Source organism: Rhinopithecus roxellana, chromosome 1 (genome assembly GCF_007565055.1).
Source record: "Rhinopithecus roxellana isolate Shanxi Qingling chromosome 1, ASM756505v1, whole genome shotgun sequence".
Classification (NCBI taxonomy): domain Eukaryota; kingdom Metazoa; phylum Chordata; class Mammalia; order Primates; family Cercopithecidae; genus Rhinopithecus; species Rhinopithecus roxellana.
The window spans coordinates 126,724,712-126,742,879 of NC_044549.1; the positions used below are offsets into that span (position 1 = coordinate 126,724,712).

The window sequence follows — 18,168 nt, forward strand, 5'->3', positions numbered from 1 at the left end:
TAGTTACATTTTCTTGCAACAGTATTATAACTTTAGCTCTTATATTTAGGTCGACAATCCATTTTGAGTTAATTTTTTGTAGGATGAGAGTAAAAGACCCAACTTCATTCTTCTGCATGTGAATATTCAGTTGTACCAAGGCCATTTGAAGATGATTCTTTAGTCTTCACTGAATTGTCATGACAAAAATGCTTCTTTAATAGTATCATGTTCACTTTTTGTGCATGTAACCTATTTTTTTTTTTCTTTTGAGACAGGGTCTTGCTCTGTCACCCAGGCTGAAGTGCAGTGGCGCGAACATGGCTCCCTGCAGCCTCTACCTTCTGGGTTCAAGCAATCCTCCTGCCTCAGCCTCCTGAGCAGCTGGAACCACAGGCACATGCCACCATGCCCAGCTTTTTTTTTTTTTGGTAGAGTCTGGTCTTGCCTTGTTACCCAGGATGGTCTAGACCTCCTGGGCTCAAGCGATCCTCCTGACTTGTCCTCCTAATGTGTTGGATTTACAGGCATGGACTACCACTCCTGGCAAATATAAACTCTTATCTCTAAAGACAGTCATCATTTTACTTAAATTATCTTCCTATATAGTCTATTTCCTGTAAGTTTCTTTTTTTCCTTCTGTTTATTTTGTCCTCTATTTTTCTCATTAAGAGGTTTTCCTCAGGTATCCTGTGATCCTAGATCTATGCTCATATTTAAGAACAAAGAACTAAAGCACTGGGAAGCACGGAGCTTTTAAGTGGGTGGAGTTTGCTTCACTGCAGAGTGATGTGGGTGAGCATTTCCCACCTCCAATTTCCTGTTAGGCTAGTCAGATTTTCCTCTTAGGCTAGTCAGATTGATCAAATAAGGATTTTTCAATGTCTTGCCTAGGGGGTAATAAGCCTTAATGTTTATGTTCCGGGAGTTGAATGAAGTGATATAAATAGATTCTTAATATTCAGTGTGTAAACAATTACTTAAATGCCCTTTTCAGTAAGTTATTTCCATCTTTAACTGTGCCTGGTGTCCTTCAGACAGAGACCATTTCTTTTACCCTTCTGCAGAATAAACCTCCAGACATCTCCTGGAGTGCTGCATGGAGTAGGGGAGGGAAACCAGAGTCTAACTCTATCTTAAGACTTTCAACCAATCTTCCTGTTTTTAGCCCTACTTTCACTCTCATTTCTGCAGGTACCCGGCACTGTTAATTCCCTTACCTTTTGGGGTTCTGTTGTATATGGTAGCTTCCAAGCTTTTCTTGATACTGGCTTAGCAATTATAGTCCTCTGATTTGCCAAGACTCTTACCACTGATTTATGGGCGTTACAGTTTTGAAAATTTGGTTGCAGCTTTCACTTCTCCCATTTTTTGTCCGCTAGAGGTTTATGCCTTTTTTTTTAATTCTCTTTTTTCTTTTCTTTTTGAGACAGAGTCTCACTCTGTCACCCAGGCTGGAATGCAGTGGCATGATCTTGGCTCACTACAACTTCTTCCCTGCAGGCTCAAACAATCTTCCCACCTCAGCCTCCTGAGTAGCTGGGACCACAGGCACGCACCACCATGCCTGGCTAATTTTAATTTTTGTATTTTTAGTAGAGATAGCGTCTGCCATGTTGCCCAGGCTGGTCTTGAAATCCTGAGCTCAAGCAATCCATCTGCCTCAGCCTCCCAAAGTGTTGGGATTACAGGCATGAGCCACTGTGCCTGATCTTTTTATTCTCTTAACAGTTCTTTTAGTAAATACTTTTTTGGCAGGAGGTATTCACCTAGGCTGGAGTGCAATGGTATGATCACAGTTCACTACAGCTTCAACCTGCCAGGCTCAAGTGATCCTCCCACCTCAACATCCTGAATAGCCGGGACCAGAGGTCTATGCCACCACACCTCATTAATGTTTTAATTATTTTTGTAGATATGGGGTCTCACTACGTTGCTCAGGCTGGCCTTCAACTCCTGGGTTCAAGCTATCCTCCCACCTCAGCCTCCCAGAGGTGCTGGGATTACAAGCATGAGTCATCATGTCCCTGGTATGAGGCTCACTCTTCTTATTTTTTTTTTGAGACAGAGTCTTGCTCTATTGCCCAGGCTGGAGTACAGTGGCACAATCTCAGATCACTGCAACCTCCCTCTTCTGCGTTCAAATGATTCTTATGCCTCAGCCTCCCGAGTAACTGGAATTACAGACATGTACTACCATGCCCAGCTAAGTTTTGTATTTTTAGTAGAGACGAGGTTTCACCATGTTGGCCAGGCTGGTCACGAACTCCTGGCCCCAAGTGATCCACCTGCCTTGGCGTCCCAAAGTGCTGTGATTACAGGCGTGAGCCACTGTACCCAACCTAGTCTTCTTAAATTAATCAGATTTCAGATACTAAATCAACATGTATCTCAGATGGGATTTATTATAAACAATAATAAGCATAGAAATTTTATACATATTATTAATAAGTACAGAAATATATACATATTATTTAAGAATATCCTGTGTGTCAGGAACTATTCTAGGCACACTGAAGATACAGCAATGAAAAAAAGTCCCTGTTCTCATTAAGCTTTTATTCTAATGGTACAGAAAGACTGTAAAATGTCAGATGGTGATAAGTAGGGTAAAGGGATAGAGTCATGGAGGGTACTATTTTAGTAATCAGAGAGTATTATTCTGAGGAAAGGCCACTTGAGTAGACGTGACATAAAGTGAAGGAATGAGCCAAGTGAATTTTTAACCTAGTAGCTATCCATGAGAATAATCTTCCAGATCTCACCCACTAAAGACATGACTTTAATTGGTTTGGGATGACACTGTCTATGTTTCTTTCTTTTTTTTTTTAAGTCCCCAAGTGATTCTGACATGAAACGATGGATTATAGCCACTGAAAAAGATATATCTCTAAAATAGAGACAAGTTAACTGTTTTATCAGTGCTTATTAAGAATATCATTTCCAAGTATTTAATATACATTTCTGGTTCTTTGTTGTGTTAAATTCTCAGAATAATATCAAAATTCCCAAGCAGTGAGATCTACGGAAGAGAATAAGCCACTGCTAGACATAATACTTCTGACTTCTTGAACAGGCCTACCACTGTATTATATAAGGTATAAGACCTTTTACCTTCTTCAAGTCTATCATCAACAGAAGCCCAAACTGCCTCTTTTCCTTCACATTGGATAAGTATGCTTGAGCAGAGAAGTAAGAGTGGGGAAAAGGGAGGATTTTCTTCTCTCTGCTCTCACAGAGGTTCATAAAAGTATCATGGACAGGAAAATTAATATATTCTGCCCAAACTGAGATATTAAAGCATTCTCCATGCTCACATCATGACCAAACTTCTTAGAAATTACATATGCATAATAAGGTTCTTTCAGTCTTTCTGTAAAAGCAGTAGCAAATTTGGAGTTCCAAAAAGGGTACTGTGATTTATACCCAAAGCTATAAATGCTATGTAAAATCACAACTCATTCTGGTAGCTAGAAACAGTTATCAAACAGAGTTTAGAATTAATTTACCAATTACTGTCTAGCATCCCCTTTCATCCTAATAGACAGCAGAGTAATACAAAGGCATACAGTAAACCAAAGATATTTGCTGAATGAATGTATCAAAGAATGCTTTAGATAGGATTGAAAGAAAACCAGTAATTCTCATATACTACTAACAATGTATTACTTAACATATTTTCAAAATGCAAAAATAATTTTTTCAGGAAAAGTGAGTTAAATTCCGATTTACCTTTTTTGCTCTTTCAGAAATGGTTGGTGCTCTCTGCAATATTTTTTCTTGAAGAAATTCTTTATTCTGGAGAGGAAGAGTAAGTATTTTGTTCTCATAAGTTTTTAAGGTACCAAAAAAACCCCACAAAAATGTTCACCATAATCAAAATGTGATATAGTAACTGTTTTGTAATGAAGTGTGAGAAAAACTTTCATTTGTTTACTCTGAAGTTCCTTTAGTACGTTACTACCACAATTTTATAAATTGAGACAGAAAATTAAGATGTAGTACACTGTATGAACCATTGTCTATGAAGAGTTTGCTGTACTGTATGTTCTTTGAGATCATGGTCCTAGATTTCCAACTACAGTAACATCCTACTATCTGATATATTTGGGAAATGAGATGTTTACAAATTCAGTAGTAAACCTTAAAATCAGAGTTTGGTATTTTTCACAAATTATATTTATAATGGCAAAATTTAATAATCATTATTCCTATGACCAGTTTAACCTAATATTTAAAAATTGATTTACTAAATTCTGAAGCAAGCATCTTAATTATCAAAGGCTGTATACATACTGCTTTCCACAATTATTTTATTTACCATCATTTTTCCAAACATAATCATCCAACTTCTAAGCAGTGAACATAATCTGAGTAACTGAGGACCATCCTATAACACACATAATCAAAAGCTGGAATTTCCTACCTTTGCTTTCTGGAAAAATTTGTGCCTTAACAGTTCTGCTGCTGTTGGTCTAAAACCAGGGAGGGAGGGAAGAAAAGTTTTTACAGTTAATTCAAGTGTAATGTAAGATTCCATCATCAAAAATCAGAAAAAAATTTTTTAAACAGCAAAATTAAAACTCAGTATACTCTACTTTCCTTAAACTGCTAAAAAGCAAAACAAACTTGATACAAGACATTGAATAAAATAAAAATCTCAAAACAAATATTCTGATAATAATTATTAATATTCTTTGAAAGAGTCATTAGTGAAATGTTTTTTCTGGAAGCATGATTTCTTAATAGAGTCTAATATATTTGCTAATTAATAATATTAATTTAATATTTAATATTATTTCCCAATAAGTAAGCTAGACAAAATCTATCTAACATTTTTAGCAAGGCATAAAAATATATTTAAACACTCAAAGAGGAAATGGACCAAATCAAGACCTTCACTTCTTGCCACATGGTAGCCTGCCAGCCTTCAATTTAAGGATCTGTGGTTACCACAGATCCTTAAAAATAGATTTCACAATCTCCCTTTAAAAATGAAAATTCTAAAAGTAAAGTATATTCCCCAAATTTAACAAAACTCAGTTTACCGCATTTCTTCATGGTCTTATTTCCTTTTAAGCAAAGACATGACTGTCAATTTTACAAGCTTTTAAAAGAGTAACATGCAGAATATAGAACTTAACATTTAAGAAACTGGACCTGATTTTTTGCCACACACCTACCTGATCCTGAGCAAATCACAACCTCTCTAAGGTTCAGTATTACTTGGCCAAGTCCCTAAGAGCAGTAGTTCTTAAACACTGCTGTGCATTAAACTATCTGGGAAGAATGTAAAAATCCCAATGACCAGTCGGGCACCATGGCTCACACCTGTAATCTCAGAACTTTGGGAGGCCAGGTGGGTGGATCACAAGGTCAGGAGTTCGAGACCAGCCTGGCCAATATGGTGACACCCCATCTCTACTAAAAAAACACAAAAATTAGCAGGGCAAGGTGGCGTGCACCTGTAGTCCCAGCAACTCGGGAGACTGAGAAAGGAGAATCACTTGAACCCATGAGGCGGAGGTTGCAGTAAGCTGAGATTGTGCCACTGTACTCCAGCCTGGGCGACAGAGCAAGACTGTCTCAAACAAACAAACAAACAAAAACCCAATGACCAGGCTGTACCTCATACCAATTAAAGCAGAACCTTTAATTGGCTTTAGTAATTTTTAAAACTCCCCAGGTAATTCCAATATGCATTCAAGTTTAAGAACCAGCACCTCCGATGATTATTATAAAGATTTAAAAACTGAATAAATGTGAAAGTTTCAATTTGCATAGCAAACTGAAATCCTACATTATCACTTTTATTTTTCTATTCACTCAAGATTCCAATATGCTCAACAATGTGATTGCTCAACATTGCTTATTATTCATTCCTTTCTTCCGACTTCATTTCCTTCTTTCTAAAGTACAATTTATGGGTTCTTTAAGTGATAGAATGAGACTGGAAAACTCTATTTCCGTGTGCAAAATAATTTCATACTCATTCTTGAATGATAGTTTGACTAGCTGGAGAACTCTGGGTTAAAGTCACAGTTATGAGCCTCTTAATGCTTTGGCCAACAACATACTATGAGTCTGACAGTAGAGCAACAGGTTACACTAAATAGCCTAGGTATGCAGTAGGCTGTACCATCAAACTTTGTATAAGTACACTCCATGAGGTTCACACAATGACAAAACTGCCTAATACACATATCAAAGAATGTATCCTGTGTCATTTTAAGTGACATAAGACTGCATTTTCTCTGAACATTTCACTAAATGCTGGCCTCAACTGTTGTGTTATTGGGGAAGTGGCTGTCAAGTCTACCTGCTGATCCTCAGTAGGTAATCTTTTCCCTGAGATTGCCTGTAGAAGCTTCTCTTTGTTTCGTGTCCAGTAGTTTCACAACAACGTGTACAAGTGGAAGAAGGGAGATACTGCTTGGAATTCTACAGCGATAGTTCTTTACTCTGAGAATATAGGTCTTTCATCAATTCTGGAAAATTCTCAGCCATTATTTCTTTGAATATCGCTTCTACCACATTCTCTCTAGTCTTTCCTAGTAAGTTCATGTATACGTATACATACATTTGTGTGTGTGTGTGTGTGTGGATGTGCATACACACAGACATATTGAACCTTCTCAGTCTACCCTCCAAATGTTAGTATTTCTTTCATATTTCCCTCTTTGATCCTTCTGTGCTACATTCTGAGCAGTTTCCTCCGTATACTTACTGTAGTCTGATTAAAATGAGCACTCTAGTCCAGTTGTATGGGTCAGAATTCTGATTCCATTTATTAGCTGTGTGACTTTGGGGAAGGTTATTTAACCTCTCTGTGATTCAGTTTCTTCATTTGTAAGATAAAGAAATTAACAGTGCTATCCTCAAAGAATTACTGTAAACAATATATGTTAAGTGTTTACCACAGTGCCTGGTACTTGATGAGTAAATAAATAATCTCCTTTTTGTTTTATTGGTTGTTCTGTTTAACCAGTCCATTGTGTGTGTTATTTTAACTTAGCAATGTTCTAAACAAAGTTTAATTTTGGTTTACAAACTGGAAGAGATTCTCTATAGCTTCCAGTTTTCTTACTTTAAAAGAAAGTTTTACAATAATTTTAGACTTAAAGAGCTGCAAAGCTAGTACAGAGTTCCTACATGCCCTTCACCACCTTCTGCTATTGTTAACCTTTTACATAACCACAGTATAATAATAAAGAAATCAACTAAAATATCAACACTGGTACAACACTATTAACTAAACAACAGACTTCATTCCATTTCTCCAGTTTTTCCACTAATGTCCTTTTTCTGTCCCAGGATATAGTACAGGATACTCTGTTGCTTTCAGTCTTCATGTCTTCTTAATTTCCTCCAATCTGTGACAGTTTCTTAGTCTCTCTTCCTTGGCAGTTTTGAAGAGTGCTGGTCGGGTATTTTGCTGCATATTCCTCGATTTGGGTTTGTCTGATGTTTTCTCATTACAGACTGAAGTTACAGATTTAGAGGAAGAATACCTCACAGGTTATATGCCCTTCTCATTTCATCATATTAAGAGCTGAATCAGTCTTATCAATGTCTTATTAATAGTGATGTTAACCTTGGTCATTGGGTAGAGGAGGTGCATTGTGAAGTTGCTATTTTTCCTTTTTCATACTCTACTCATCAGAAGTGAGTCAGTAAGTCCAGCTCACACTCAAGGAAAGTTTGAAATATTAATCACTGTATTTTTCATTTCTGGCATTGCTATTTGGTTCTTCTGTCACAGTCACAGTCTTTTCTTGTGGGTTTGATTTCTTCTAATTGTAATTATTTTCAATATACTTAATTTTATATCTTTTCAGATTATCACTGCATTACCTAAATCTTTTGGAGCACTAATCCTTCTGTTTGTGTCTGCTAACTAGTTCATAATGTATTGTTTCACTGTGTGTTTCTTAATTTTGGATTGTGACCTTATTTCAGTGGGGTATTATGTTCAGGAATCCAATGGGAGCTAGAGTTGAAAGTGTTCTTCCAGTACAGCTCTGTGATGGCTTCTGTCAAAAATAAAAAGCGATTTGGTGAAGCTTTTTTAACTTTCTAATCCTGTGGGTTCCTGGATAACATAGATAGTATAGACTAAACCTGTGGAATATTCAGGTTGAAGGGCTTGATTATTCAGGAGAGGTTTTTGTTGTCTCTTGGTGATGACATTTTTTATTCTTGTCTATCCTTTTACTAAGGATATAGACATCTGAAGTTCTTAGCTTTAAGAAGAAGAATCTCTGTTTAAACTCCCCACTGGGTAGACCCAAGATCTCAAGTCCAGTCTTCACATGGGAGTTACAAATCCAAATTAGTAGGTTATCAGAATGAATAGTGACCCACTGAAGACAGCCACAGGATTAGTTCACAATATTTCTTCTTTAACTTTGGGGTTCCTCATTATTTCTGGTATCTGAGAATCTTTAAATAGGATAGATTTTATCTGGCATTTCTAGGTATTTGTAACAAGAAAATTTTGTTCCTTTAATCAACTAATTTGGTAAAAGAAAAGTGTTTCCTGTCTTTTTTAAGTGTTTACTCAGAAACAGAAAAAAAATTATAAAAACGCAGGTATAACTTTTGATACCTGTTTTTCTTACCCTTTCCAATATTTCCAACAATAAACTCTGAAGCCCTATTACATATACTAGAGATGTGATCAAGAACATGAAAGTCTTTCCCTTTTAATGATCTTTAGAGAAACAAAAATTAAAGAACTCAGCGCTAAGTAGCTGAGTGGAATATATATGTGAAACAGACAAATAAGATTCAGAAGGAACAGAGCCCTAAATTAGGAATCAGGACTTTTTGAGATTCAAGTCCTACTCCTATGACTAAGTATCAAGTGACCTCAAAAATAAAAGGTTGTACTCAATGATCCCCAACATTCTACGATTCTGTTTAATTCATGAAGTTACTCATATTGGATGTTCTTATTTATTTGCTCACTTGTCATTCAATCTGTCTAATAATGATAAGGAAGCTATTTGAATTTTTGGTCCACTTACTAAAATATCTTTCTAACATGGAAATAAGTGTGATTATTAGACACTAAACCTAATTTTTCTATGTGTCTTGCCTTTATTAATACTGTAAATGCCATTAAGACATTCATTTATAAATTTTAAATGCAAATTAAAAACAAACCTCTCCACTAACTTGGCACTTATTAATGCAGAATTCACAATGTACAACTTTGTAAGAAATTAACAAGAAAAAGGCTGAACTATTTAGGGTATACTGTATACTACAAAGAAGGCAGAAATCAATTCATTTCTGTATACCACAGTATAATGGTCTCTGTATACTTCTTTAAAGTTTATATTTAGTTCTTTTGAAAATAATTTCCTGTACATACAAGTATGTGACTCTTAGACTTCTCATGATGTTTTATTAGAGAGAAAAGTAGATGTTTTCTCATATTTTACCTTTTTTCTGGATCTTTTTGAAGGCACAATGAAATCATTTTTCTAAATGATTTTCCATATTTTTTCAGCATTTCTTTATCTTGAACACCAGTTTCCAAAGAAGGAGGATCATTCTGCAGTGTCAGCATTAAAACCTGTAAGAATTTTCAATATACTGTAAACTTGTGATGACTCAGTAAAGTTTAACTATTGTGGTCAAGATTTTTCAATATAGGCACCCCCCCACCAACATACAAACATTTTATTTTCTTTAAGTTCATATCTGAATCAGTTGTTTAAAATTCAGAGTCATTATGTGTATTTCACATAAATAATATGCTGTAGATGGTTACCTTCTTAACACACACACACACACACAATGGGTATTATTCAGCCTTAAAAAGCAAGAAAATTCTGCAATATGCTACAACATGGATGAACCTTGGGGACATTATGCTAGCCATGCAAAGATAAACACTGTGGGATTCTACTTATGTGAGGTATTAACAGCAGTCAAAATCATAGAGACAAAAATGATTGCCAAGGGGCTAAGAATGGGAATCAAGAGTTACTATTTAATGGGTATAGAGTTCCAGTTTTAAAACGAAAAGTGCTTGGATACAGATGGTGGTGACAACTACACAACATTATGAATGCATTTAATACCATTGAACTATATACTCCAAATGGTTAAAGACGATGGTCAATTTTATGATCTGTGTATTTTACCACAATAAAAAAAATTTAAAAGACTTGCAAATGGCTCTGAAAAGGAACTGGGACTTGAGCTGGGGTAGTATTTGGAATACAAGCCTCACCTTCATTGGTGGATATTTATGATAAGGAGCTGCCCCAGTGGCCAATTCAATTGCTGTAATTCCAAAACTCCAAATATCAGCTTTGAAATCATAACCTCGGACCTGCAAAACAGATTTGCATCATTATTTTTACCAGCACAAAAGGATTTTTAAAAGTTAGCTTCTGGCCAGGCACAGAGGCTCACGCCTGTAATCCCAGCACTTTGGGAGGCTGAGGCAGGCAAATCACCTGAGGTTGGGAGTTCAAGACCAGCCTCACCAACATGGAGAAACTCCATCACTATTAAAAAAAAAAAAAAAATTAGCCAGGCACAGTGGTGCGTGCCTGTAATTCCAAATATTCGGGAGGCTGAGGCAGGAGAATCACTTGAACCCGGGAGGTGGAGGTTGTGGTGAGCCGAGATCATGCCACTGCACTCCAGCCTGGGCAACAAGAGCGAAACTCCGCCTCAAAAAAAAAAAAAAAGGCCGGATGCGGTGGCTCACGCCTGTAATCCCAGCACTTTGGGAGGCCGAGGTGGGCGGATCACAAGGTCAGGAGATCGAGACCACAGTGAAACCCCGTCTCTATTAAAAATACAAAAAAAAAAAAAAAAAAACTAGCCAGGCGCGGTGGCGGGCGCCTGTAGTCCCAGCTACTCAGGAGGCTGAGGCAGGAGAATGGCGTGAACTCGGGAGGTGGAGCTTGCAGTGAGCCAAGATCGCGCCACTGCACTCCAGCCAGGGGGACAGAGCGAGACTCTGTCTCAAAAAAAAAAAAAAAAAAGTTAGCTTGAGGCCGGGTACAGTGGCTCCTGCCTAATCCCAGCACTTTGAGAGGCTGAGGTGGGAGGATGATGTGGGCTTGAGGCCAGGAGTTCAAGACCAGCCTGGGCAACATGGTGAGACCCCATCTCCACACAGAAAAAGCTGTTTTAATTAGCTAGGAGCGGTGACGTACACCTGCAGTCCAGCTGCTCAGGAGGCTAGCTTGAGCCCAGGAGTTCAAGGCTGCAGTAAGCCATGATGGCACCACAGTACTCCAGACTGGGTGACAGAGCAAGACTCTGTCTCTACAAATAAACAAAAAAGCTACCTCTAATGTGTACCAAGAACAATGAAAGTGTTCATAAGCTTTAAACCAATAAAATAAAGTAGGCAAACTCTAAACATATTTGGTAATACAAAAAATACACAACCTGAATGTTCACCAACAGTGAAGAAATTGTTAAGTATATTTTAAAAACTACAGTCAATTAAAAGCAATATTTACTAATTCTATGTGAACATATAAAAAACATTTCTGATAAAACATGAAGAAAAAAAACACAAAATTGCTCATACGTCCTGAAACTTTTACAAACAGTAAAATACTAGAAAGAATTAAAACAAAATGTTTTGTAGTGCAGTAGCTTTTTTGTTTTCCAAAGGATCTGTATTGTGGTATTATCACCTTAATTTCTATAATGAAAAAGTTACAAAGGTTGTGAATACTTTTAAACTTTTTACAGTGAATATGTTGCCAAATTTCTCTACTTATATACTGTCACCAGCACATTACATGGCTATAAATTTTAATTTTCTATCCTAAGCAATATAGGAGAAACAGGTTTGGGGAGTGTGTAGTGTGTAAGACCTAAAATTAAGGATCAATAGTATGAGCTGCCTTGCCATCTGGTAAAACGGAAGGGCCTCTAGTGACCTAAGTACAAGTTCCCCTCCCCACTCTGCTCTTGCAGATAATGTCTCCTAGTTCAACAATCCTCCTTATCAAATGACCAGGTACAGTTCCTGCTTGCCCGACAAGCAGATTTCGGTTCCCTGTCAGCCAGTCTTATCTTCTCAAGGAAACCAAGGGGCATCGCAATCTGCTGGTACTACAAAGCCTGTCTCCAAAGCCCCTTCTCGTTCATTCTGTTAGTGAGTGCAACTCTGCTGGTCCTGCATGGCATGCAGTATCCTACTCCCCTAGGCTGTGAGTATATGTGACTAATAGACAGCTGTCAATCTCATCTGCCCAGTGTCAGGTGTTGTATGTTCAGCCATTCCCATAACTTTACAGTGGGAATCCTTTCCTCACCAACAGAGTGAATACAGCTGATTGAAACAGAGTAAAAATGAATTCGGTTTGTAGCATACTGAGTTTGATATACCTATAAGGCATTTATGTGAAGCATCTATTAAGAACTAGAAACAAGGCCAGGCGCGGTGGCTCACGCCTGTAATCCCAGCACTTTGGGAGGCCAAGATGGGCGGATCACGAGGTCAGGAGATCAAGACCATCCTGGCTAACATGGTGAAACCCCGTCTCTACTAAAAAATACAAAAAACTAGTCGGGCGAGGTGGTGGGCGCCTATAGTCCCAGCTACTCGGGAGGCTAAGGCAGGAGAATGGCGTAAACCCAGGAGGCGGAGCTTGCAGTGAGCTGAGATCCGGCCACTGCACTCCAGCCCGGGCGACAGAGCGAGACTCCGTCTCAAAAAAAAAAAAAAAAAAAGAACTAGAAACAACTATATGGAGGCTTAGGAAACAAAACTGGACATAATTTAGAAATCATTAAACCAATAAATCTGTATGTAAAAATTGGTATAATTTGTACTAACAAAATTATTAAAACAAACCTCAATTATATTATTCCTGAGTTTCATATATCCTTTGCAAAGTTCTAGAGTTTTTGTTTTCAAGGGTGGACTAAAATCCCACCCAAGGAACAGGGACATGTTTCCCAAAGCTAACCTGGTATGCCAAAGAAAAGCAAACACTATTAAGTTTTTTGAGTTTCAAAACAAAGCCCTAACCCATTTAAAATTGAAAAAAGACACGGTACCTGTTCCATAACTTCAGGTGCCATCCAACAAGGGGTGCCAACAAAGGTCTTTCTCACTTTATTTCGAGTAATATCACCACCAGTTGCTAAAAAAGCACTAACCCCAAAGTCTGAAATAGAATACAACAGCAAGGTATTTAAAGTGCATCAACTATCATAAATGAATAGGAAAACAACATAATGTAGTGACCATCCTATATATAAATAAAAAGCATGATAATTTCTTATCTTTTTGCTGAACTTCTTGACTAAATTAAGACATAGCTTAGACTAGGAACAGTGGCTCACACCTATAATCCCAACACTCTGGGAGGCCAAGGCAGGAGGCTCACTTGAGCCCGGGAGTTCAAGAACAGCCTAGGCAACATAGGGAGACCTCATCTTTACAAAACAAAAAAACAAAAAAGACATAGCTTAGCAGGTGCCTCACTCCATTCCTCTCCACCCCCACATATCATCATCATCTCAGATTTTCCCCCTTGCTCTAATCCATTCTACATACCACTATCAGATTCATTCATCCATTCATTTTTAAATTATCACTTTGACATGGCCCTTTCAGCTCAGAAACTCCTACAGAATGAAATCCAACCTTTTTAGCTTAGTATTCAAAAAGAGCTCTCAAGAACTCAGCCCCAAATAAATTAGAGTTCATAATTCTAAATACATATCCTAACTACACCTCTTAGTAGATGTATGACATTGGTAAACTTAGTTCACCTCTCTAAGCCTCAGGATTTTCTCTACAAAGATTTTATCCCACAATGCTGATGCCAAAGTACCAGTCACCGATGAGGAGGACTGCCTGCCTCACCATGATCCCCCCTTTTCTGTAAATAGCCCTGGGTGTGTATCTGTACTCCCTCACCTTGACCCTGGGCATACCTGATTTGAGCCAGGGTTAGACACCTTAATCCAAGGTAGGCCTATCTTAGTCTCCTAGAAATGTGAAGCTTGAATGGAAAGACAAAGAAATTAAGGGTCACTGGAGCTGAGCCATGCTAACAGCATCCTGAAGGTCACCAGCACAACTGGGTTCCTGCCTATTCTGAGGCTTAGCTGTTCAGCTGATTTTTTTAATTCTGTGTACTTCCTAGTGTATTTTTAAAATTCCTGCTTTGTTAAGTCAGCCATTGATAATTCCCAATACAACCAAAAGAACTTTAACTAATATACTGAGGCACACCTTATCCAACTCTTACACACCTTTTCTGATTCCCCTTTTGTTTTGTGTCCATTCCAGAATACTCTGCATTATGTAAAATGAGTGTGTATTTGTCCGTAATTTATTGTATTTTCAACCTGAAAACATAATTATAAAACAGAAATTATGAAATTAGAAATAAATTTGAAAATACAATAAATTATGGACAACCCGATTGTGAGGAGGATAATTTCAGAATGGCAAACTTTAAAATTCCAGATTCAGAAGTCTATGAATTCTGCCATTTTCAAGCAATTATTTAAAATAATTGCTTGTCTATACAGTAGTTTAAAAATAGCAAGTCTATACAGTACAGTTTTAAAAACAATTATCTTGTCTGAATGTACATAGAATTATGGAAAAAAAAACATAATAATCTTGACTGGGCACAGTGGCTCATTTCTGTAATCCCAATACTTTGGGAAGCTGAAGCAGGAGGATCACTTGAGGCCAAGAGATCAAGACCAGCCTGGGCAACACAGTGAGACCCCATCTCTAAAAAAACCAGAAAATTAGCTGGGCGTGGTGGAGTCACCTATAGTCCTAGCTACTTGGGTGGCTGAGGTAGGAGGACTGCTTGAGCCTACGAGTTTGAGGCTGCAGTGAGCCACATTCGCACCACTGCACTCTGGCCTGGGTGACAGAGCAAGACACTTTCTCTAAAATATAATAATCATCATCATCATAACAGTTTTCAATACTCCTAAACCAGCAAATATCTAAGAACTTTAAAATGTTGTTCCATTTGTAATAACAGTAACAAAGTAAACAATCTGAAGTGCATCTGAAGGGGAAAAAAGTACATTTAGTGCATTCAGCTCTGCCACTAGTCAGTTGAACTTGGGCAGGTATTTTCAATCTTTGTGCTACAATTTCTTCATCTGTAAAAAGGAGGCAACAACAGTACTTACTAACAAGGTTGTTGTTAAGGATTAAATGAGTTAATAATATACTTGGAGCAGTCCCTGTAATATATTTTAATACTAAACACTCAACAAGTATTAGGTATTCTTATCACCAACCAGAGAGGCAAAGCCATGCCTTAAAATACTTAAATATGATAAAGACTCAAACAGCTTATGTATATACAACATATTTTTTAGGTTCAATTATGAAGAGTTTTTACTTTTTAAAACCTACTAAAAACCTTCAGGTAGCTTTAAAATAGTCAGAATTTTAAATCCAGAACTTAATAATGATCCAGAATTTTTGTATCTTCAGCTGGTATACCTCCGCTTGTTTCCAAATGAACCCTGAAGACTAGTTAAAACATTTAGCTAAGGAATGTAAGTGAGAATATCCACTTTACCAAAATATTCTTGTTAAATAACCTGCACAGCCACAACACCAAGGAGACATAATCAATCCAACCATAAAGTTAAAAACAGAAACCAAAGAGCAAAAATGCCATTTGCCTTTCGTTTTAAATTGCCAACTAAAGAGAAAGAGTAACTTCGATGTGAAAAAAATCATTTAGTTCCTCCGTTAACAAAATTTCAATTAAAGTACAAGGTGGACTTTGGTGCCTACTATGTGACAGGATCAAAAGTAATGATCAAGGAAGAAAATGTCCCCCAATTTGTGCAACTTCTAATATAGAAGGTGGAATCAGGCAATTATAATACATTAAAATAAGTGTTATCTGTAATAAGGTATGAAAAAACTAGAAGCCCCTAAACTATAAAACACTTAAAACATAGGAGAAAAGCTTCATGACACTGGAGTTAGCAATGATTTCTGAGATATAATACCAAATTTCAGGCAACAAAAGAAAAAGTAGATAATCAAAAATTTAAAACTTTTGTGCGTCAAAGGTTACTATCAACAGAATGAAAGGCAACCCACAGACTGGGAGAAAATATTTTGCAAATCATACATTTGATAAGGGATTGACATCCAAAATACGTAAAGAACTTCTGCAATTCAACAACAACAACAAAAACAAACACTCCAATTTAAAAATGGGCAAAGGAATTAAGGAGTTATTCCTTCAAAGAAGATACACAAATGGCCAATAAGTACATGAAAAGACATTCAACATCACTTAATCAATAGGGAAACAGAAATCAAAACCACAATGAGATAGATACCACCTTACATCCCTTAGAATGGCTACCACCTGAAAAAACAAAAAACCCAGAAACTAACAAGTGTTGGCGAGGATGTGGAGAAATTGGATTCTTGTGCACTCTTGGTGGGAATGTAAAATGGTACAGTTGCTATAAAAAATAATACGGCAATTCCTCAAAAACGTAAACATAGAATAGCTATATGATCCAGCAATTCTACTTATGAGGATATACCCAAAAGAAATGAAAGCAAGAAACTCAGATGGATATTTGGACACTTGTGTTCACAGCAGCATTATTCACAATGACCAAAAGGTGGAAGCAATTCAAATGTCCATTGATGAATGAATGGATAAACAAAATGCAGCATATAAATACAATGGAATTATTATTCAGCTTTAAAAAGTAATGAAATTCTGACACTGCAACATGAACCTTAAAGACATTATACAAAATGAAATAAAGTCAAAAGGACAAATACTGTGTGAGTTCACTTAGGTACTTAAAGTAGTTAAATTCATGGAGACAAAAAGAAGAATGGTGGTCACCCATGGCTGGGGTGAGAGGTGGAATGAAGAATTATTTTTTAGTGGGTACAGTTTCAGTCAAGGAAGATGAACTAGTTCTGAAGACAGATGGCGGTGATAGTTGCACAACAGGAATGTATTTAATGCCACAGAACCATACACTTAAAAACTGTTAAAATGGTAAATTTTATGTTATGTATATTTTACCACTACAAAAAAATAAAAATAAAAGACTGAGCCAGGAGGCAAAGTTGTTCCCAAATTCTTGTTTTGTGCAGGTGGCACGCTATGGTGCCATTCATACTAGACAAGGAAACCCATGTCCATTCCATCTCCTATATTTTTATGATTAATACTTTTGTATGTAGCTGTAGTTCTATTCATTTTCATCATTATATAGTACTCCATTATACAGGCTGGGCATGGTGGCTCACACCTATAATCCCAGCACTCTGGGAAGCCAAGGTGGGAGAATCACTTGAGGCCAGGAGTTCGGGACCAGCCTGGCCAACATGGAGAAACACTGTCTCTACTACAAATACAAAAATTAGTCGGGTGGGGTGGTGCATGCCTGTAATCCCAGCTACTTGGGAAGCTGAGGCACAAGAATCTTTGAACCTGGAAGGCAGAGGCTGCAGTGAGCCAAGAGTGCACCACTGCACTCCAGCCTAGGAAACAGAGCGAGACTGTCACCAAAAATAAAAAATAAAAAAAAAAAGGTATATTCCAGTATATAAATTAACCACAATTTATTTATCCATTCTACTAATAAAGGGCATCGGGATTATTTCAAACTTGTCATGATTATGAACACTGTGGCACACATATGGGTGAGTTTCTCTAGGCTATACACCTAGGAGCCAAAGTCTTACAGCATGTGTATCTTCAAATGTAATAAAATGGTTGTACCAATTTATATTCCCATCATCAGAAATGAGACTTTTTTCCTTGCTTTACACCCACACCAACAATTAGTACTGTCAAGATGTTTTTGCCAGGCCAATCAATTTAACGTGTTATCACAATGTGATTTTACTTTGCATTTAACAAGTTACTAGTGTAAGCTTGAACATCTTTCACTACATTTATATTTGGATACCTTCATTTGAGAAGTGCCTATGCCAGTTTTCTGCCCACTTTTTTAGAGTTTTTTTTTTCCTCAATGAGTTCTTTATACACTCTACACTTGAGCCCTTTAACAATTATTCATGCTGCAAATATCTTCTCTACTCTGTGGTTTACCTTTTTCCTCTGTTAATAGTAATAAACCATTTGTTCCTCTTTTGATAACTAGAAGTTGCTAATTTTAAAGGAGTCAAATTTATCAATCTTTCCC

The 18,168-nt window shown here is 37.1% G+C and overlaps 1 protein-coding gene across 2 annotated transcripts in view; it reads right to left on the reverse strand.

The window, feature by feature from the left end:
• Window positions 1-18,168, reverse strand: part of OXSR1 (oxidative stress responsive kinase 1) — a 94,350-nt gene that overhangs the window by 22,457 nt on the left and 53,725 nt on the right. For both annotated transcript variants that reach the window (XM_010357248.2, XM_030930698.1), the window contains 5 exons: window positions 13,033-13,142; window positions 10,226-10,327; window positions 9,429-9,562; window positions 4,406-4,454; window positions 3,712-3,777 (listed from right to left, as the gene is read on the reverse strand). In XM_010357248.2, the coding sequence (XP_010355550.1) occupies window positions 3,712-3,777; window positions 4,406-4,454; window positions 9,429-9,562; window positions 10,226-10,327; window positions 13,033-13,142 (461 nt within the window). The remainder of the gene's footprint in view (window positions 1-3,711; window positions 3,778-4,405; window positions 4,455-9,428; window positions 9,563-10,225; window positions 10,328-13,032; window positions 13,143-18,168) is intronic.